General features: G+C 47.5%; 1 protein-coding gene across 8 annotated transcripts in view; it reads right to left on the reverse strand.

Moving 5' to 3' along the window:
- Positions 1 to 23149, reverse strand: part of fam172a (family with sequence similarity 172 member A) — a 191191-nt gene that overhangs the window by 60578 nt on the left and 107464 nt on the right. For 6 of the 8 annotated variants that reach the window (XM_055886030.1, XM_055886023.1, XM_055886025.1 and 3 more), the window contains 2 exons: positions 8179 to 8295; positions 2641 to 2725 (listed from right to left, as the gene is read on the reverse strand). In XM_055886030.1, the coding sequence (XP_055742005.1) occupies positions 2641 to 2725; positions 8179 to 8295 (202 nt within the window). Of the gene's footprint in view, positions 1 to 1044; positions 2485 to 2640; positions 2726 to 8178; positions 8296 to 23149 lie in introns of those variants that run through there. The other 2 variants (XM_055886028.1, XM_055886031.1) reach the window with 2 other exon arrangements.

Consider the following 23149-nt stretch of genomic DNA (forward strand, 5'->3'; position numbering starts at 1 on the left):
ACAAGTTTGTATGGGAGAATTACCAGTACTATCTGAGATACCAACAATATTTTACTCTCCCACTGGCGTGGAATTGCCCTATGGCAGACCTGGTGGAATTGGTCGGACTGCTGTGTTCACAATTCTATCGACCCACTCCCACAGGCAGAACCAGACGCACACTATCTAAACACTGAGAAAGTTAGAGGCATAAACTTTTTACTACTTTAAAACACGATTGAATTTGTCCAAATACTTATGACACCTTCAAATGGGGGGACGAGCTACACAAAGTGCTTTCATCTCTAAACGGTAAATGTATATGTATGAATGTACTGTCGCCTCATATTAAATATTTGATCTCAAATCCAAAACGCTGGAGTATATAAAAGTTTTAGCTTCACTGTCCAACTAAATACGCAGGGGAGTGTAAGGCCAGGCAGCAGCCACGCACATTTCTCCTAGAGCCACACAAGTCACCTTGCGATGCGAGGAGGGGATTCACATTGTCACTGTTGTGTGTCTCTAAGCCTGACTCTCGAGTGGGCCTGCCCATCCCTGCCATTCTTCCTCTCTCTCCTGGCTATCTGCTCTGTGACTGCAGCCCAGCCTTGGAGTGTCAGACCCTGGGAAGGCCCCAGGCCCCCCTCCCCAACCCCAGCCATCCTCCAAATCCTGCCCCCCCCCCCAGCACAGCACACAGGGAGGCTTTCCAGCAGGAGATTTGTTCCACTTTATCTGCATATTTAGGCAGTGTTCAGCGTGCTCCTAACTGATAAAATTCTGCCAATCTCTCAGGCCGCTGCCAGCGCCGGAGCAGTGACCTTCTAGGGGAAGATTCCTTTGAAAGAGGGAATGAAAATGAAAAAGAGAGGGGTGGGAGAAAAGCTAGCCAGGCGAGCAGGGAAGCGGTCCAGGTTTTATCACGTTAAAAACAATAAACAGAGATGTTAGCGGACACCCCCCCCCCCCACGCTACAAAACTACCCCTCCTTCCCTCCCTCCAGCCCATAAGTGGGGCATTGCCATGCTGGTACCAGTGTTGTTTTCACAGATGATTAGCAGCAATAGCCAGACAGGCCTGTCTCCACGTCACCATGTCCATCTGCCAAACACCAACCAGCATGGATAACCCCTACGCTATAACCACTACCGCACAGGGAGAGAGGGAGTGAGATAGCTGGTTGGAGGGAGGGAGGGAGGGAAAGGATGGGAAACTCGTACTTCAGTGCCGCCACTGACTCCATCCTCACTGCCGACTGCCACTCAAACCCCACATCTGACGTACAGCCAATGGCATGCTTTGGTTTGCCTTCAGACGTCTTAGTGGCTGTCTGATCAGGCGCCATTTTCCAGAGCCGTCCAGTAGCCTAAAGCTTGCCGGACTTCAGACTAGTGCAGTTAGCTCTTGGTGTGGTGGGAGTGTGTGTGTGTGTGTCTCCGACGTACAAAAGACACGGATGGGAGGGAGGGACCGAGTGAGGAATTGAGAAGCGTTCTCCGCAGACATTCTGGGTCATGTTACTTTTGACATCCTTCCCTCAACCTTTGTCACCTCTGGTCGCTCTCTCGTGAGTGTCGGCGCCGCCAAGGACACAAAGACAAACCAAATCAACCTTTGACATGAGACCAGCGTCCAGACTCGCTGAGCTGGACACGACTTCTCGTCCACTTTCTCTCACTACCGCCGATGTCAAAGTCATTCAGACCAATGGTCAATCAAATGTGCCTGGGATAAGACGAGCCTGATAACTCCTTTATATAGCAGCAGAACCTCATGGTGTAACGTTAATGCAGTAGCATAGGCACGTTCGGGGTTTGTGACTTACCAACGAGGAAAACACTTTTGAACAGTGCCTATTTAAGTCCGTTGAGTACGTAACGGTGGCTTGTAGGAGTACGTAACATTAAAATGTCATAGACTTAGCCGGTGGTAACTCGTGGCATAGACACCGGCTGGAATGCAGTTTTAACCAAATCAGCGTGCAGGATTAGACCCAGCCGTTGTATAAAGGAGTATAAACAACCAGACCGACATATAGGCTGACTGTTAATATTGATATATTACGTGGTAACTTAGCTAGTGATGCATGGTATAACATAAAGCAGACATTTCTTGGAGACGAGTCAGCAGTTTATTCACAGGCCACCCACTGTCCTCTCAACCATGTGTAACCATGTTGTTTTGACCCCGGCAGATCAGATAACGGCGGGAGGCATGGCTCCATGGAAAAACATGTATGTCGACCTATACATTGTTCATGACGCCATCGGACAAGTGAGGAGAGGGTAGTCACAATAAGCCCACATGACCGTTAGGGTAGTCGTCGAGTGACATAAATGTACGTGCCCACAGACACAGTCACTCACTCAAATGTTCCATTTAAAGTAAGGGCAGTTGTTGAGGCCCCATCAGCATGGTCCATCTTTATCATCATGTTCGGGATTACGGATTACAGGCCTAATCCCGAATTAAGGGCAAATTCTCTGGCTGTGACATCATCGCTACAAACCATCCACAGAGAGGCCAGAGAGAAATGGAGCAAAACACCACATGAAAAGATTAAAGCGAGAGAGAGAAAATGAGAGAGAGAGAAAATGAGAGAGAGAGAGAGAGATGAAAGGTGTAAGGAGTGTTGAATCCACAGTCACACACGCTACCTGCAGAGACGCGAGGACAGTCTGATAGCATGGGCTCCACCGGTGTGTCCAGGGGCTCGGGGCTTGACACCCAGTTGCGGCAATGCTGTGGGGGAGGGGGGGGGGGACAGGAACAAGCAATTAAACGCCCTGTAACACATTGCTCAGACAGATCTGATATTGTTTGTGGTGACGATGGGGGGGGGGTTACGCGGAACACCAGGCGCACCAGGGGGGTGTCTACGCAGCCTGGTGACCCATAACCCCTCAAGCCCACCCGCAACCCCCCCCCCCCTCCCCTCAGCCGCCAGTCCACAGTCTTACACTTAAGAGTCTTACCCTGTCTTGACCTTTCCTCAGGTGAAATGCTGCTTTTTACAGTACAGTACATATCAAGCCTACACCACAATGTGCTTGACATACCACTTCAAAAGAAGTGTGTGTGTGGTGCGTGCATGTGTGTTTGATGAATCCGTGTGTGGCTTTTGTCCGGTAGGTTGACGGTGCAGTGCGGTATGCAGGTTTTGATGGGACGCTGTCGTGGGCTTGGAGGAGGGAGGCAGAGAGGGGGGAATGAAGAGGAGGAATGCATGGAGAAGACGTTCCAGAGATAAGATAAAAGTTAAAACAGAAGAAACAGAAATGTAAAAGAGATTAGGCTGTGTGCAGCTGGCCTCTTTCTGAATCACTGCTTATCTACACTTGTTTACCTTCGCCCCGGCCCTCCTGACAGCCGTTACAGTGCTATGTATGAGGGGGTGTGTGTTTGGTGGGGGGGGGGGGTCTCTCCTACAGAGCTCTGCAGCTCGCCCCCACTCCATCCTTGAACCCCGTCTATGGCCACCCCTACCCTCCTCACCCAACCCCAGCGACCCACCCCTCCCCCCTCTCCCAAGGCCCTGCTTCTGCCTGACAGAGAGGGTCTGGCTGGGGCCAATCAGGGAGGCCAGCACCCCCACACATCCCTACCCTGTCTGGAGACATGATAGAACCCCGGGTCACATCACACCTCCGCTGGCCTGTCACAACCCCCCCCCCCCCCCCCCCCTCCCCCACACCCAGGGGTCACCCACCTGCGTCATCTGGACACTCCCGTGGGTGTAAGAGAGAGAAAGAGTATGAGTACGTGTGTGTGCGCGCGCGTGCGTACTTCTGCAAGATTGAGACAAATGTGGGGAAGAGGTCGGCCCTTCGCTCTCTCTCTCTCTGTTGTCGTCGACACATCCGGGACAGACCACTTTCAGATTGATATACTACTGCACGCATCTGCTGCAGCCTACAACACCTATTTCCCCCTTTTTCCTCTAGGACAACAACTTCAGCGACGTTAGGAGAGGATTCGCACCCGCACACAGGATTATCTCACTTGTGGTGACGTGAGGTACGGAGGTAAAATCATGTGTGTGAGGGAGTTATTTTGAACAACTCAATGTAAATTCAAATGGGAGGGACCTGTCAGTTCGAGCAACTTCCGTAACGCACAAGTAGTCCCGAATCAATCCACCTTATTCATGGCTGCGGGCGAATTATTAACAAATACACAAATGGACCTGATGAGGAAGTATGGAGAGAAAGGGATGTATTGACGGGGTTGTAGCTATAAGTGTCAGCACACATCCGCGTTCCAACCGATCAAACAAACGCACCTAAACAAGGGAATGTTAGCGAATCCTCCATGTCACCGCGTTGGAGTGCTTCTCCTTCCCCTCGCTTCCCCTTCATCCTGCCAATCGAGTGTGTTAGGAGTGAGCAGTATGGGGAAGATAGAAGGGCTGTGTGTGTGTGTGTGTGCCATCTTGGAAAACAGGCGTGCATTGTTGTATTTTTAGATGCCGAGCTTTGCCCTAGTTGTGCTCTTTGGAGGGAGTGCAGGGAGGCAGGCAGGCAGGCAGGCAGGCAGGCAGGCAGGCAGGCAGGCAGGCAGGCAGGCAGGCAGGCAGGCAGGCAGGCAGGGCTCCTTGACTGGTACATCAAGTGTCTCATTGTATCTCCCTAATTCATTCCGTCTGGAGGAAGAAGACGTCAGCTGTGCTGCGCTGCGAGCGAGGGGAGCCATTTCAAAGACAGCCCTCCCGCTCCCCGCCAATGGAGGAACAGGGGCCGGCGCTTCAATAGGTTTGCCGAGGCAAACCCCAGCGTTGAGGGAGCGGCGAGAGCAACTGTCAGAGAAAGGCTAACCCCGCTGCACGGGATTAGAGGATGGAAGTTGACAAAAAAAAGGAAGGAACATCGGAATCTCTCTCAGACATGGTTATTCTCACCGCTTCAAGCCGGGGCGCCGATCAATGGCGCTGCCGAACTGAGTGAGACGCCGCGAACATAAACAGGCCACCCTGGTTGTGCGTGTGTGTGTCTGCGCCCGGGTGCATGTTTGTGCCCCGCTCCAGGTAGGGTTTGAAAGGGGGAATACGTGTCAAATGAAAGACGATACACGCCAGAGTCAACATACAGAGCAGGCAGCATGTAACACAGTCAGTGGCAGATGGAACCACAACACTGATTTACATCCTGTAAGTTAATGTGTGAGAGAAATGTGCTCGACTCTCTCTCCCTGTGTGGCTGTACTCTGTGTGTTTGCATTTTAAAAAGGAACGGAGCCGGGGAGAAGCTTGCGCGCACACGCACGCACGCTGCAGCGTTTTACAAATGAACTCATTCAGTCCCATCTTCATTATTCATCCGAAACATCTGGATCCCGAGTCCCAGAGTCCCACCAATCCCTTTGGGGCCGTGCGGCGGAAGCCGGTGGCGGCTGGGGCTTAGCGGGATGCTAACAGCGCTCGTAATGGTGCGCTATAATGCTTTGAGAGTGTAAACGGCAGACAGGTGTCACGGCGAAAACAGATCCTACCTGTGCGACACTCCTCAGCCTCCCTATCAAGCCTATAATAAGCCACCTGCTCTGGGCCACAGCCTGCAGTAAAACCTGCCTCCCATCTCGCTTACTGACGAGGCCACTTTACCAGCACAAACACGTGTTGCTGCTGTGTGTGTGTGTGTGTGTGTGTCTACCTAACGCTGCTGCTCCAGCATCTAAGACATGGCTAACAGTGCTAAGACCAGTAGCCGACAATACGGCTGGTGGAGGAGCTGACAATACGAAGCCCGTAGGTTCCCTGCCCACCTTAACGCACGCACAAACACACACAGCGGATCCTGGATCGACGTGCCGGCGCGTTGTCCACCACGTGGCCCATTCTACCACCTTCCCCTCCCAACTCCGTAGCCCGTCACGCAGACCGACACTTCCAAACGTCTCAGCCCCCCCCAATCGTCCCTACTCTGACATCACTTTAAGTGCCTGTGACCCTCTCTTTCTCTCTCTCCCTTCCACCCTCCCTGTGGGCCAGCTCCCACTACTGTGTTTGTAATCTCAGTGAATTATGACAGTTTATTCATGGCTGTGCTGTGCTGTGCGTACGTACGTGGCCACCACCGTGACAGAAGACACCTTGGGCTGTGACAGGCTGCCAGCTGCACACCATCCACCTCTCTCTCTGTCCTGTTCTCTCTGCTCCTCATCTCTCTTTGTCCGGCTCTACGTCTCCCTACCTCTACCTGCATTCCCTCTGTTCCTCATGTCCCTCCCCACCTGTCCTTCCTAGATGTCCTCTTCCTAGATGTCCTCTTGTTTTTCTCTCTTTCCCCTCCCTCCATTTTCTCTCCGCCTCTGTGGGCACACCATAATTGAAGGCTTCTATCGAGTGCTCGCTCTATACCTCTCCCTGCTGCGTGACGTCATCTGCCCGCCGTCTGACCCATTAGCTCTATATCGCCTGTCCCAGCGTGCGCTGATCTCTAAATCCCTCTCTCTGCTCCTCTCTCCCCTCCCCTCAGCCCTAACCCCATGACCCCCAGAGGGAGGGAATTACCACTGTCCGACAGGAGCGGAGCGCCACACCGCCAGGGGTGCTGCTCTAACACGCACGCACGCACACAAGTGCTGGGAGGGCAGCCCAGGCGGCGCTACACCGGGGGGAGCTGCCACTGAACCTGAATAATGTTCCAGATATAAATATAGAGGACGTGTGTGTGTGTGTGTGTGGTGTGCGCGCGCCCGTGAGAGAGAGAGATATAGATATGTTTGGGATCTCGCTGTATTGTAAGGTCACCTGATTGAGGTATAGCCACCACAGAGGCCCTGCAGGGTGTGTGTGTATGTGTGTGTGATCTTGCCGAGGCCAACACCAGGAGAGAGAGGGAAAAACACAGAGGAGTGTCACTTCCAACAGAAACACAAAGAGACTGTGGCCTGGCTCTGAGTGACTGACTACTGTAGATGGAAGGGCCACAGCCTCTACTTGAATTACTAGGAGCGATTACGCTTAGGACCGAATCAAAAACCCACACTGACCGTTGTTGCTAAACCAGCAGCTTCCCAGACACCACTCGGGCACCATGCTGTCTGTCAGAGAGCGGCCCTGTGTGCGCGCGTCTCAGCCTGCAAGCCCAACTGACTCAGTAGTTACACGCTAGTCCACCTGCCCTTCTAAGCGGAAGCCCTTTGTCTAAGCAGGCCCACGTGTCAGAGTGTGTCTACGAGTCCTGGAAGGAGCGGCAAGGGTTAACGAAAAGAGAGTGAATTCTCTCTCCCACTTGGGGGCTAGAGCTGGAAAGTTATGAGCGATGTTGTTGTTCTGGGTAATCATCACAGATAGAAACCATTTAACGGTCCAATTATGCGCCGTCTCTGCCATTCCTCCAAATGAATCAGAAAGAGGAAATCTCCAACTCAACTCAAGGCCAACTCAACCTTGAAGCCCGAAACTTCCGACCAACGCTCAACTAAGGGACGCGTACGCGCGCGCGCGCACACACACACACACACACACACACACACACACACACACACACACACACACACACACACACACACACACACACACACACACACACACACACACACACACACAGAGAGAAAAAAAAGACAGGAAGACGGACAGAATATTAAGAAGAGAAAAAAAGGATTCAGTAAAAGGTAACATATGCGATGAACTGGCGTGATGGTCGAGGTGTGTATGTGTCTGTGTGTCTGTGTGTGTGGGTGCGCACGTGCGTGCGCGGGGGTGTGACATTTGCATCTTCGGCTCCCCTGTAGTTCTGACGCTGGCTGTGTCTCTCATCTGTATGTGCATACTGAGTGAGCCCAGGTGCCGTCTACGGCGCAGAGGTCACGCCAGAAAGGGCGAGAGCCAAAATGAAGCGACCCACGCAAACACAGACACAGACAGACTGGAGAAGGCCAACCGTCTGGCTTATTCATTGACATCCGTCCTCCACAAAGACGAAAGACCAGGAGGGTGGGGGTGGGGGCTGGAGAGATTAAGGGAAAACAAGCAAACGATTGGCTTGTAGCTGGACATGTGACAGTAGTCTGTGCTCTGGTCTGCTCTCTCCTAGCAAATCATTATTATGTATTTGGTTGTAGGAGATAGGGAATCTAAGAATAATGGAAGGAGTGACGATACACATTGCCTCTTGTTTTCACTGTGGTCCAGCCACTGAAAGTGAGGTCGCATTAGGTAGATTTCCCATTGGTGTGTGTGTGTGTCATCTCACCTGCTGCAGCCACTCCTGGATGCTCTTGTTGGCGTCCTGGTGCCAGATGTTGTGGATTGAGTCGGTCATGGCCACGGCACACACCCTGTTCTTCACCTGAGCCTCTCTCTGAATCATCTGATATAGATAGATAGAGAGAGATAGATAGATAGGGAGAGAATGAAAGAGACAGGGAGAAAGAGATAATGAGAGAAGGAGAGAGAGATAATGAGAGAAGGAGAGAGAGATTATGAGAGAAGGAGAGAGAGAGAGAGAGAGATAATGAGAGAAGGAGAGAGAGATAATGAGAGAAGGAGAGAGAGATAATGAGAGAAAGAGAGAGAGAGATAATGAGAGAAGGAGAGAGAGAGATTATGAGAGAAGGAGAGATAATGAGAGAAGGAGAGAGAGAAAGGGAGAGAAGGAGAGAGAGATGAGAGAAGGAGAGAGAGATAATGAGAGGAGAGAGAGATAATGAGAGAAGGAGAGAGAGATAATGAGAGAAGGAGAGAGAGAGATTATGAGAGAAGGAGAGAGAGAGATTATGAGAGAAGGAGAGATAATGAGAGAAGGAGAGAGAGAGATTATGAGAGAAGGAGAGATAATGAGAGAAGGAGAGAGAGAGAGGGAGAGAAGGAGAGAGAGATGAGAGAAGGAGAGAGAGAGAGAGATAATGAGAGAAGGAGAGAGAGAGAGAGGGAGAGAGATTAACACTTCAGAGAAGCGAGCTTCAAGCACCTTCGTGCTGCTCACCCTGTCGATGTACCCGGCAGTGTTGGAACAGTAGCGTAACAGTACCAAAGACTCTCTGGCTGAGTTTAGTTTTGTGAGGATTTGTGTTTGGTGAGGTCGGAACTTTGCATTTGCTGACCAAATTACTCGTGATTTTACTAACAGAGATTGCGGTCCTAGTAGTGGAACACAGGCCATATTTATTATTAGAGACCTGCTCAGAAGTGAGTGTAGGTGATACCAGTACACAGACGTGGGGTCGTATCCACAATTCAGAGTGCAGCCACCATACTCCCTTGTAAGACCAGGCCACCATGTGTGTTAAAGAGTGGGATGTGACACGAGCAGAGCAGAACAGTGCAGACCTCTGTGTCCTTGTCACGTGCATATGGAAGCCCCCCCCCCCCCAAAAAAAAAAAAAATTCTGTCCCATTCTAATATCACAGTCTTCCGCACTCGCCGACCTATTCCCTCCTGAATGTCAGCTTCGGAAGGAAAATGTCTCACAGAGGACTCGTTATATACCACGGCACACTACAATAGCCCCTCCACCCACAGGAGTAGTAGTAGCTGTACGCAACCGCCTTCAACAGGTTCTCTTAAGATCAACCCGGGAAGAATAGAGAACGGGGCTGGTAACAATAGGTTAACAATCACTTTAACCGGGTGTATTTAGTCCAGCTGCGGCTGGCTGTACGTCAAAGTGACTGTGGGCTGTATTTGAATAAATCCTGGTAGGCCAGTTGAATTAAAGTGAGAGTGTAGCGAGATAAATGGACTCTATTAAGAAGAAATATATCATCCTGCTGATAAGCCTTCTTCAGGAGCATCTTCAACAAGACGGAGACGGGGAGGCTTTACACACACATGGTAGACACACGTTTACACACACACGGAGCATGAACACACACGCACACACATAGGAGCATGCACTTGCAGATACACATTCTCACATTTAAAGCTAGTTCACACACACACAAACACACGCGCACGCACAGAAAAAGCTTGCAAATCTTTCCTCTGGCAGAACAAGGCCCGAGGGAGCAGCAAAGTCAACCTTTTAAAACTGGAGGTGTCAGTCGAGGGCCGTTTGTTCTAGTGCTAGCCAAAAGGGCTAATCCCTGAGTATAGGGTTCTCCAAGAGGCCAGGAGACTGGAGACAGTGCAGTGCCCATGGAAAACACAAAGCACGTGACTTGACCAACACAGTCAAAACACCGGGCTCCACAGAACTGCCTGTGTTTCTACACTTTTCCAGAGAGAGAGAGAGAGAGAGAGAGAGAGAGAGAGAGAGAGAGAGAGAGAGAGAGAGAGAGAGAGAGAGAGAGAGAGAGAGCATATGTCTGACTCTGTATTAGTGCTCATATTTCTTCAACTCTTGAAGCAGACATATTCAAATAAAGTGTGTAAGGGGTTGCGAATCAGAAGCTTCTGTCATTTTGTAACTTTTAAAAAGTTATTTTTTTTTATATCCGTGTCTATTTTGTCCATGAGTTTCTCGTAGATGGACCGTATGGTTCAAGAGAAAATTGCCAAATGAATGAAGAAAAAAATAATCTAATCAACAAAGGCATTATTTTCAATGAACTCTTCCAGCTATTTACTTTTTTCACAACTGCCACCAGTTTGGTGCCAAAATATGTAAAACAATGATTTATTGACATAGCAAAATAAATAAAAATGTGTAAAAAAAAATGTCAAAAGGACATTTCAAGTAAAACCCTCCCTTTGCCAGCCAGGTCACCCGTGACACAAGTCAGTGTCCGTGGAAACTGACCACTAGGTGCAACAGTGAACGCTGTTAGGTTCCCTACTTGAAGGTAACAGCGCAAGTTCGAATCCAGCGATAGAAAGTTGTTTTTCGATATGTTTGTTTTAAGCCTATCCCAAACCTTCACCCTTAACTTAGCCATTTGGAGTTAAGGCCTTAAACACTTTGAAATTTGACGTTTGGAACAACTTATTCGTTTGACGTTTGAGAAGCATGGATGAACGTCAAATTCTGACGTGAGACTGTGAGAACTGGTAGCCCTTTGCAACTCTAAGTAGCATATCTACAATGATATGAATGGCATTCATATGCTATGGGTCCCACAACAGAGCATTACATCACGCTATTATTGGGCCACTAAATCCCACTGCATCTAAATCAACACCCAACCTGTGCATTTAGGCGACGTTCTTAGCTGAGAGAAGTGGCTAGAAGACACACCATAGTCAGCTTAACAACAGCCCAATAATACTGTCTATCACCTCCTTATGTGTGAGAGAGAACCAGAGGTTGTCTGATGCCTACTCATTACCAGAGAGAGAGAAGAGAGAGAGAGAGAAGAGAGAGAGAGAGAGAGAGAAGAGAGAGAGAGAGAAAAGAGAGAGAGGAGAGAGAGAAGAGAGAGAGAAGAGAGAGAGAGAAGAGATAGAGAAGAGAGAAGAGAGAGAGGGGGAGAGAGAGAGAGAGAGAGAAGAAAGAGAGAGAGAGAGAAGAAAGAGAGAGAGAGAGAAGAAAGAGAGAGGAGAGAGAGAAGAAAGAGAAGAGAGAGAGGGGGAGAGAGAAGAGAGGAGAGAGAAGAGAGAGAGAGAGAAGAGAGAGAGAGAGAAGAGAGAGAGAGAAGAGAGAGAGAGAAGAGAGAGAGAGGGGGGGGAGAGAGAGAGGGAGAGAGAGAGAAGAGAGAGGGGGGGGGAGAGAGAGAGAGACACTCTGGCCAGGCAGGGAGGAGATCTATCAGACTCTTCAACTCTCTCATGTTCACACGGTACTTCAAGAGCAAAACAGTAGAACAAGAGTAGAAAGGGTGAAAACAACTCCCATGCTACACATGCTGGGGCGAAGTGGTTAGTTAGACTGGTGGTTATGGGCTAACCAAGCCTCAGGAGTGTGGTTAGCAACATACAAATGTCATACACATAGAGTTAGGGCTTAGGGTCTATCTAGCCTAAACGGTGAGCAAGGAAGATGTTCAATGCTTGGCTGGGCTAGCCTATGGCCCATAGCTAGGCTAGCAGTTACAGTGCCTAGTGGAAGTCTACACACCCTCGCAGTCTTCACATGTAGCTGCCTAAAAATGACATCCGCAAATAAATGACGTTTGATTTTTTTCTTAGCCATGTATAAAACCCTACTTCACATTTCAAAGTGAAAGAAAGATTCCGAAAGGAAATCAAATGAATGAAATGTTGTTTTTTAAACGAAGATGTCTTGAGTGCGTATGCCTACACACCGCAGAGTTAACACTGGGCGGAAGTACATTTGGCAGCCATTACTGTTGTTAAACATTTGGAATAAGACTCTACTAAATTGCACAACTCGTAGGGCAACATATCCATTGTTTTTGTCAAAAACGGCTCAAGCTCAGTAAATTCTGTCGCGAGTCACTAGATCAAATCCAATTCTATTGGTCACAGGCGCCAAATACAACAGGCGTAGTAACACGATCAAAACAATAACAGGAGTATATACAAGGAGTACCAGTACCAAGTCAATGTGCAGGGAAGGAGGTAGTTGAGGTAAAACAGTTTGAACATGTGGGCAGGGGTAAAAGTGACTATACAATCAGGATATATACTATACAGAGTAGCAGCAGCGTATGTGATGTGTGTGACTGTGTCACTGTGAGTGTGTGCGGCATCGATATGCATGTGTATGTGTGTGTGTTGGATTGTCAGTGTAGATAGATAGGTTTCCATCCAATTGGCGACAGATTATCACGCAAATATTCTAAAATCCCACCAGTGGTGTGCGTCCACCAAACTGATAAAAAAAAAAAAAATCAGTGCCTGATGACGTAGTGAACACAAAATGTACTTTTTCGCATAAAGGGATGCTTCGGGATTTTGTCACTGATTCCCTTTATCTACTTCCCCAGAGTCAGATGAACTTGTGGATACAAAAAAATGTATATCTCTGTGTCGAGCATGGAGGAAGTTAGAGGTAGATTCGCAAGCCAATGCTAACCAGCCAACGCTAACTAGCGTTAGCGCAATTACTGGAAGTATATGGTATCTACAGTTCAATGTGTTTCCATCGCATTTTCAACTCTACTGATAGTTTTGCCACCAGAACTTTTGCCTTAAATAGCAAACATGCCCACTCTGGTCTTGGCACCTGCTCTCTAGCCAACAGCTGGCAGATCCATCACGGGTAGGCTAGTCTACATCAGATTGTTATGGATAAGAGAGAGAATAAATATTCGTGAATAACGGCAGCCAAGCATCGATCATCATGTCACCAGAATAAGACCCTGGATATTTATTGGAAAGGAGCATCAAACTCATCACCGTGCACTTTCACCACCCTGTGAAGTTCATCATCACTTATTTCATCTACAGCCTAATACACTGCATGGATTTCCAGAGTCGTAGTGGGAGGACCACACACCATATAAACACATTACTCTAAGTTTACTCTGATATGATATCAATATTTCCACCGCCATTTCTCGCATAATTCATTTTACTGACACGAAAAGATCCCACCATGTCGAAAAAACAAATGATCTGTCGCCATTTATAAAATTGTACAGAAAATTCCTGTTTCCACCACAGCTGTCGTGATTTTTTCTATACGGTATGACTTGCCTCGCATGAAAACTGTGGATGTAACCGTGGTTATTGATGGACAGCAATATTTTCAATATCTGATTTTCAAGCAGATTTAAGTGAGGACTAAGGCTGAACCATTCAGGAACACGCTACACCTCTTGGAAAGCAATTCTGGTGTGTGTCTGGCATTACAATGTGTGTATCCCAGGGTTACGCATTCAGAAGACTGAGGCAGGATTTCTCTCTGGGCTTTGCTCCTTTCATATTTCTTTTGATCCTGACAAACTCCCCAGTTCCTGCCGGTGACAAGCATACCCATAACATGATACTGCCACCACAATACTTGAAAATGCCTTGAGCAGACTTCCAGCCCTACTTCCATGCAGCGAGGAGAGGATTCAGGACAGCTGTTTTCATCAGTCCCCGACAGTACGAGAAACATGTGGAAATACTTGTTGCACTAAACCAACAGACAGATGTTGAGACATTCACTATCTCACTCGTGCCCTTTCCATTCACACCACAGCATCTGGATGCAACCAGACGGGGTGAGGAACAGGAGAATGGGGGAAGGGGGGGGGGGTAAAGCGAGAGAGAAGGAGAGGATCCACAGAAGGTGGATGTGGATGGCTAACAAAGACTGCAGCTGTGCTGTTTAAGAAAGGAACGTGTATTAAGAAAGGAAGTGGCAACATTTGCCGACCGTGTAAGACGAAGGCCATGACTACATCCCAAAACACACAGACAAGGCAAGCAGGGTCAAAAGGCAAGAGCACATCAACAACCCACCCTTCTCCTATCCACTGGAAGAACTGCAAGCCTTCTCCCTCACACACTAGCCAATACTCCCCTTGACTTGATTTCGGCACAGCAATGTCATATTATATACAGACGAAGAGGCTAAAAGGCCTTGAAAAACTGTCAAATTCTGACCCACTTGGCCAACAGAGGCCCACTGAATCCAGTTTCTGACAATCTCCATGACCGTTTCTGACAATCCACTCCTCCAACCACCCCAACCTCCTTCTCTCCTCTACTCCCTGACCTCTCGCATGCCCTCTACAGTAAAACACAGTGTTAAGCGTTTTAAGCTGCTTCTCATCACAAAGCCAGCTAATTGCAGGACTTTTGCAGCACCAAATCGCATTTTCGCCCGTGATCTTGAGCGGGACAGAAACACGAAGAAGAAGAAGAAGGGAGAAATAAAAACAACGTATTAATCATGTTTATTTATCAGGATGAGGCGTTGGATGTCGGGTTGAAATAACAGACGAGGCTGCATTTAACTGCACGCGAAGCCATTTCTCGCCGAGATAAATACTCTCCCATTCCACTCTCTCCTTCTCTATGATGCTAGCACCGGCGCTACAGCCTCCATCTAAACACCGGCAATAATAAAGACAATTATTTAGGGCTTTGATAATTATGTGTCAAAGGCAGAGAAAACCAGTGGATAATTGGGTGAAAACTGAATGGTAATCCACAATGGACTTCCCCAGGGGGGGGGGGGGGGGGGCGGGGCAGACAGGGCTGAGGAAGGATATGAGAGATATCGAGAGAAGGGGAAATAAACGAGGCCTTTTAAGGGAGCGCCGCCTCACAACCAAATCATCAAGCTAGCGAGCGGCTACAATTACCAGGGAGAGCGGATGGAGTCTTGGAGGGCCGAGCGAGCGAGCGAGCAAGAGAGAGCGCGAGAGAGAGAGAGAGAGGCACCCTGGGTCTGTGGAGATGGTCGTGGTGTTTGCCACCCGATCGAGGGCCTAATGCGCTCAAACTGCTGCCAACAGTGGGGGATAATCTAGGACTACTCACGAAGCGCTGGAGTGCTGCTTAAATATTTGATTGATTAACTGTCCAACTGCTGCCAGTGAGGGAGAGGATTGCACAAACACACCAGCACACGCACGTACAAAGAGAAACGCACACGCAAACACTCATTCAATCACACAAACACACATTTATACACACACACACACACACACACACACACATATGTACGACCACAGCCTGTAGGCTTTTGCGAAGTCGCTGCTGGCCAAACAAACATAAACCCTGACTTGTGTTGTGACAACCCCAGGCAGATTTTACATAAATCAATGAGGGGAGCTGGAGACATTAGAGCCATAATCAAACACTGGCAACTTGATAATCCCAGTCTGGATTAGACGGGACAGAACACTGAAGCACTGTAGAGGTGACAGCTAGAACAGTTAGAGGACTGGCTGGGAACTGGTCGTTTTGGTCGGTTTCCTCTACGGACAGCCTGTGAGGTGAAACAGAAAGCTGCCCAGAGCCGCGCTGACCTCCCTGAACTGGCCTGACCCCAACCAAGTCAGTGTGTGTGTGTGTGGGGGGTACCAGGGGGGTGATGGCGGTCCTATGGCTGGGTCGGGGGGGGCCCGGGTCAGCCCTGGGGCCTCCTGGTTGTCACCCCTGGCCTGGCTGTGAAAACACAGGCAGATGGCCCCAGGCTCTGACACCCTCTACAGGAAGAGACAACTTGAGGGCTTTCCCCTGCTTTGATGGCCCTGGGCCCCCAGGTCCACTCAGGTCCTCTCAGCTCACTGACATCCTTTGTCTTCACGGCAGGAAGGAAGCCCTCTCCAACAAGAGGCCACAGGGCCACGGGGAGCAAGTGGGAGTGTGTGTGTGTGTGTGCGAGCGTGCATCTGTACGTGCAGCCGTGCAAAGGTCAAAAAAGCACTAGGGTCACATGCATTTAGGGCCATTACTCGCCTGGCCCTCCATTTAGTGAACCCTGGCATTGGTGTGATTTAGGAGAGCTGGAGAGTAGAGTGACCGACCGTCAGACCGACCGACTGCCGCAATAACTTCCTCCTCCATTTCCTCAGGCAGAATGGGCCGCCACGTGCAGGGGTTGGGGAGGGTTGGTGGAGACTGGGGGCGAGGGGAGCGAGGTCCAGGGGCAAGGGGGGGAAATCGCAGGCGTTGGTGAGTGACAGTGCCGGATATGGAGCGGGTGGTGGTGGTGGTGGGGGACTCTACACACACACGTCAGCGGGGGCCGGCAGGAAAGGGAAGCCCAGTAAATATTTACTGACACAGCAGTTCCCCAAAATGGCGACCGCCTCTTGGAAACAAAAGGCAGAGGATAAGGAGCAGCGTGCCAGGAAACGCAGCGGCCGCGGGCACATCGCCCCGCATGTGCCCGTGGAAAACAAGAGGAAAAAAGGAAGGGAGGACAGATGAGGGAGGGAGGGAGACGGGTAGATAGGATGGAAAGGGAGGGTTCTGCTCATTGGCAGGGAGTGTTCGTTCGTACACAATGGTGCGCTAGTGCAAGGAAACCCCTGATCAGTGGAAACAATGGTATCTTTTGCTTACAAGCCTCTTTGTAGCTCTCAGTGTGTTCGCGTACCTGTGTGTAGACTCGCTTGGTGTGTGTGTGTGTGTGTGTGTGTGTGTGTCAGGTAAAGTGCAATCACGCTGAGAAAACGTGGCAAAGACAATCTGAGCAGCTGGTCATGGCTGTTTGCTCCTAATGACACACACCCTTGGTTGAGGAGAGGCAGCTGTGTGTGTGTGTGTGTGTGTGTGTGTGTGTGTGTGGGGGCACGTGTGTGTCTAACATGCACACTTTCTTCCTGCCGTCACTATCTCTCTCCATCACTGTATAAACCTGGCTAAATAAATACATCTTCTATAATTCCTAAATATTATTAGTAGCTGCTCTTCCATCTCTATATTGATGTATTAAGTAATAGTTTCACAACGATCTTAATAAAACACACTCAATTGACTCAGTTGAAACCCAGAGAAACTCCTGTTGGATTGACAGACCTGTGATTAAAGAGACTAAGCACATTTCATGTATTACTTATAACTGAAACAACAACAAAACAGGACATTTTCAGGTATTTCCAGGTCTCCTTATTCATCAGCCCCCATTTAATTAAATGTCCCATCAACATCTGCACTGGTATGATAATAACTTCACTTTTGAATTAATTAGCAGATGTTCCACTGTCACGAAGCGAATCTATTATTGTACAATAACCACGTTCGAAAAACAAACGCCTAGCGACGTAACGCAGAGAGAATTATGTTCCCATTTTATAGAGTTTCTTAGTAATATAGAAACATTATCAACTTAACTCTTCAATTTACGTATGCGTTTAGGAACACCAATTAACCCTCTAACACTCATGGGAATTGGTCTACACGGATAGGGCTAAATTGAAATATTTCTTACGGAAGAAGTATGAGAAGCGTAAGCGTGGTAGCAATTGAAAGGGAACAGTGTGGAAGATTATGGGGAAATTATTCGTCCGAAAATCGAGGACGCGACAGCTCACCTGACAAGACGGAATCCAAACGTTACACCTGATCCGATGTGCATCCGACGTTTAGTCGCGTTCTCGACCGCATTTGTTGATAACGAAATCTGAAAACACTCTGGATACATTCAGAAACATGATCAAACTATTCCTGGAAAAATGTGAGGCAGGTGCAACATAAGACCAACAAACAAACAAAAATAAGGGTTTGAGTGAGAGGACTAAGTCATTTGAATAAACTATTATGACTCAAAGAAGAGTCTTCAACTATAAGGTGCTATTTTGAGCTCTCCTAGCTATGCCACCGAGAAACTAAAGCAAGTACACTTGAAGATGTTGTTGCTGTTGTTTACTCAAACCCCCCAGAACTGACCATTATAAATCGCAATCTGGGTCAGGTGGGCGTCATATGAAAGCTTGTTCTATTCCCGACATGACTAGCTACGCTCAAAAAAGGTGATCTTACAGTGTTGGGCGTGCAAAGAGCGATTCAGAAAAACAGATCATCACTTTGGCGCGCATCGGAAGGAGTCATGAGTGCATTTTAGGTGCGTGTTCCGCGGCAAATGTCCTTCCCAATAGACAAACATAGGCTCATTCTGTTCAGAACAACCCGGGGTGTGACGCCATGTCATCTGGTAACTGTACATCAAACATGGGGATCATAAACATGACATGAGTTTTATGATATGGAAATGTGAAGTGGACATTTGCACTCGCCGGGGGGGGGGGGGGGGGGGGGGGGTTGGCTTGCTTATACGACATCAAAGCGGTATCTATTGCAATCCTCGACGTCTCACCTTTCAAAATACACAGAGTCGTCTTAATTCGCAGCATTTCCCTCACTCAGACAACAAAACGTTTGAAAAATGTACCCAATTAGCGAGAGGGATGGGGGCAAGTTCAGTGCTCAAGTTCAGGACGGCTGTCAGTCAAAACCCCTACAGAGCTGTGAAAGGGGAGACCCTGAGCTCTGACGTCATGTATAGCATGACACTGTACGGCCACTGAGTTCCACTTTCGGTGCAGTCCAGTTCCAAAATCGGCCATTTTAAACCCGTATAAGGGTACGAGTGTTAAAAGGCTTCAGAATTCCTCCTAACATGAATTTCTAATTACGAGGCCATTTTTTTTTTTTTTTTAACAAAGTGAAATTACAGCCCGGGTGTAGCTAATTAAAGTCTAACTTTAATTAGGATATATCTTACTTAAGAAAAGTGATTCCGAGCCAAGGTACAATGACAACATCTTCATCGCTCCCAAATTGACTGGCTGGGAGTAAGAATAGCCTCCTGGTCTACAGAGTGAAATGAGAAGTTATTTTAACACGCTGTGGATATTGACGAGGCCTCACTGTCTCTCTCTCTCTCTAACTCTGTGTCTCCCCACCCTACGGCAGTGCAGTAAAATAGAAACCTAACCTCAATATTTTCTCTCACAGTGCTGGGACTTGCTGGCCCATTAAATTATCCTTCCCATGTGTCATCTTGCACATGTCCTCCACGAAATTTTCGTATAATTAAACTTTCTTAATGATTTATAAGATACAATAATAGCCGTAAGTATTTCAGAGCAGGTTAAACTGACACCCTTTAAGTGCACGCGGGGGATGACCCTGTTCTAACACCGTTTCGGATGGTTGACTCCCGGCTGGAGAGCAGGATGGATGGATGAAGGGAGAGGAGGGAGGGAGGGAGGCAGGGGAGAGAGAGGTAGGTACCCTGGTGTCATAACTCAGGGTAATAGTGACATGTAGGAGAACCCAGGGCCTCTTGAACCCAGGGAGGGAAAGAGGGTCACCCCTTACACACACATAGACAGACAGACAGATACGAGCAAGTCTGTTACCAGTGGAGCACACACACAGATGTTTGCTCTCTGCTGCCTCTCTCACGGCGAGGCTGATATGATTGCCACTTAGGAAATCAGTGTGTTTTCTTACCACACAACTCTGCCAAAGCTAATGTGTCAAATATCCACAACGCGGCAATGCTGCTGCAGCCATGTCCGTCTCCACTCACACACCGTGCTGCTCCCTTCACAAGAAAAAGCTGCAACATGTTGTGACTGAAATAAATACTATCACTGTCAACTGGCAGTACACAAGTGTCCCAAACTATAAGCTCATGAGTTTATAAACTGTTTTATTAAACTATATATTTCACCTCAGATAGTGTCGCTACTAACCAGTGATGAGTTACAAGAGATTCACAATGTGTTTCCCTTAAATCCAGAGACGCCAGCTCCTGAGCACACTGGCAAGTTTCAAGTTTTATTAGCCCTAAGTACAGCCGGTATACACCATGCACCAACAATAAAAAATGTATACGAAATAATCAAAGGTAAGAATACGTAAGGGAAAGGAGGATACCGGAAATGTGTCTTCCGCATTTAACCCAGCTCCTCTGAATCAGAGAGGTGTCGGGGGGCTGCCTTAATCGACGTCCACATCATCGGCACCCTGTCACTGCCTTGCTCAAGGGCAGAACGGCAGATTTTTCCCACCTTGCCCGGCAGGGGGAGTCGAACAAGTGACCTATCGGTTACTGGCCCAACGCTCTTAACCGCCTAAGGGTAAGGTAAGTGTGTGTTTGTGTGACACCCCCCCTAAAGGGCTCTCTGCGCTGGACTCTCAGGGGAGGGGTTCTGTTGAAACTTTCAGGGGCACTCGACCCATTTCTGAGACATGGCTCAAATGGAGAGGGAAAAAAAGGAAAAGGAGGAGAAGAAAAAAGTGCTAACGATTGTGACAAAAGACTTCTTCCTCCCTTCAGTTATCAGCCGTTCCTTCAGACACACTCGCCGCCTCAGCCCAGGGGCAGGGAGTCCGCAGCCCCCCCAAAAGTGACTCGGTGAACCCCTTGTCCTCCAAGGAGGGATAGTGAGCTGGAGAGAGACAACTGAAATTAATTAAAATATATAACAATCTGAAATTAACTTCCCATAGCCACCAGCCATCTTTTAACTGGCGTGAGAGACTGAGTGGTGAGACATGGAGGGAGGGAGGGAGGGAGAGAGAGCGAGAGAGAGGGAGAGAGTTAATAGAGAGAGAACAGAGAGAGAGAGAGAGAGAGAGCTAGAGATAAAGAATAGAGAGAGATATATAGAGAGAGAATGTTACAAATATGCTGTAAGACTGCTAGAAGTACAATTGTCCCACAAAAGTAAAACTTCTCAATTGTCCCATCCTAAAGAAAGTTTAGTCCACCACCTCTATATTGCTATATTGTTAATCTAAGAGAAAAAAGTTGTTACTATTATCAAGAGGAAAGCGTTCAATCGGCAAAACTAAAACATACAGTTTTGGTCCGAAATTAAATTAAAATGATTGGCACCTTTTCAATACCTAAGAGGATAACGGCACTGGGCCTTTATCTAAACTGTTTAATGAGACCGGAGAACACATTGGGAGAGATCTTAGACCAGTCCTACATTCAGAATCTTTCTAGCTCCTTGATATCCTTTGTCTGCTCTTATGGACTGGCCTCTTCAGTTCAAACCACAGGTTTTCAACGGGGTTCAAGTCTGGAGACTGAGATGGCCAACGCAAAATGTTGCTTTCACGGTCAGTTAACCATTTCTTTGTGGATTTTGATGTGTGATTTTGTGTTGCTGGAAGACCCACTTTGCGGCCAAGATTTCGAGTCAACCAAGTTTCGGGCAAAAACGTCCTGTTACTGGGTAAAGTTAACGATCCCGTTGACCTTAACAAGGGCCCCAGGACCAGTGGAAGCAAAACAGCACCGTAACATCAAAGATACACTCCCATATTTGACAGCAGGTACGGGGTTCTTTTCATGCTTATGCATTCTCATTTCAATGCCAAACCCACTACTCCTGATGTACGTGGCCAGATAGTTCTATTCCACATGACCACAAGATCATCCAGCAAGACAATGACCCCAAGCACACATCAAAATCCAGAAAGAAACGCTTCATTCGTTTTCCAATCTCATAAAACATTTCAGGAAAATGTTCAGTGGCATTGTCCTCGAAAGGTGATGTATTGAAAGGTATTGAAGACAGTGGTGCCAATAATTTTGACCCTTTTCTTTATGAACCCCCCTCAAAAAAAAAACATGACTTTTTAAACAAAAATCGCTTTCCTGAATATAAAATAACATAATTTTGGAGCATACAATATGGCCCAGTATTTGTATAAATTATTTGATACGGTCTTTTTTGCTCATCTTTATCAAGGGTGCCAATATTTTCGGAAGCCACTATTTCATTGGTATGAACTAAGATAATACACTGGGTAAAAATAGTGGCTCTTTTTAGACATATACATTACTTTCCCTGTCTGAACATTTTGAATAGAACATAGAAATGGTGCTTTGATCTAAATTAAAGTCAAACAGCTAATCAAAGTTTTAAATTAAAGAAGACAAGCTTCTCACACTACCTGTTTCAAGGGGAAATTAACCGGATCCATGAGACATTATCAAAATTAATGAAAAACTGGACCTATGAAATGATTTTGACCATATTATTTAGCATTTATTTATTACATTTTCCTTTTTAATCAAAGTTCATATCGTAAAATGTGCAAGGCGAGATCAGAAGAGTAATATTATTCCCTCTACTAAACGTTTAAATAATAATAACGGTAACCATTTAAATACTTTGAGAGTTGCTTTGCCACAACAAAATACTTGAAATTCACAAACACAAATGCAACCTCTGTTCTCGTTTAATTCAAATCTGATGACTAAAACGATCATCTCATGACACAGAAACACAATTGCGTCAATGCAAAGCTTTGATGTCATACAGACAGTTACTAAGATATACCGAAAGACTGCTACATATAGCCTTGTATATAAAACACCAGATCTTCATCACCTATTTTAGTAATGATACCAAGATAAATCTCAAGGGAGTGCAACAAATAGTATAACTTATTGTTCTACTTTTAAAAGCACTGCTGTTGTTGATTAAAATAAAAGCTGTAAGAAAGAGGAGTGTGTGTGTGGGGTGGGGGGGGGCATTCTGACCCAAACTATATCCATCTTATCAAAAATGCAATTAAATCAAAGTGCTCTGGCCTGAAGCTAGGACGAGCCGCGTCAATTCTGTTCCAAATGCCAGAGAAGATTACAGTAGTAGTTGGGTTTGTGGATTTCACAAACCCTTTTTTGATTAGTGAGTCAATTATTTCTCATTACCGAAGATGCTATTTGGGAAAAGGACCTTGTCACTCAATCACGTAAAGAAGAAGTCCTCTAAAGAACGAGGGATAAACCATTAAACAGGAGGGGGGAGGACGACGACGACGACGACGACACCAGTGACCCTTTCCCACCCAAACTCCACTTCTAGTCAAATTACCTTTTTAACTATTAAGGCTCTGTCAGGTCTTTGTAAGGTTATGGTAATTAGGGGCTTCACTGGTGGAGGACATTTGAAAAGAAAATAGT

The sequence above is a fragment of the Salvelinus fontinalis genome, chromosome 28 (assembly GCF_029448725.1).
Source record: "Salvelinus fontinalis isolate EN_2023a chromosome 28, ASM2944872v1, whole genome shotgun sequence".
NCBI classification, from domain to species: domain Eukaryota; kingdom Metazoa; phylum Chordata; class Actinopteri; order Salmoniformes; family Salmonidae; genus Salvelinus; species Salvelinus fontinalis.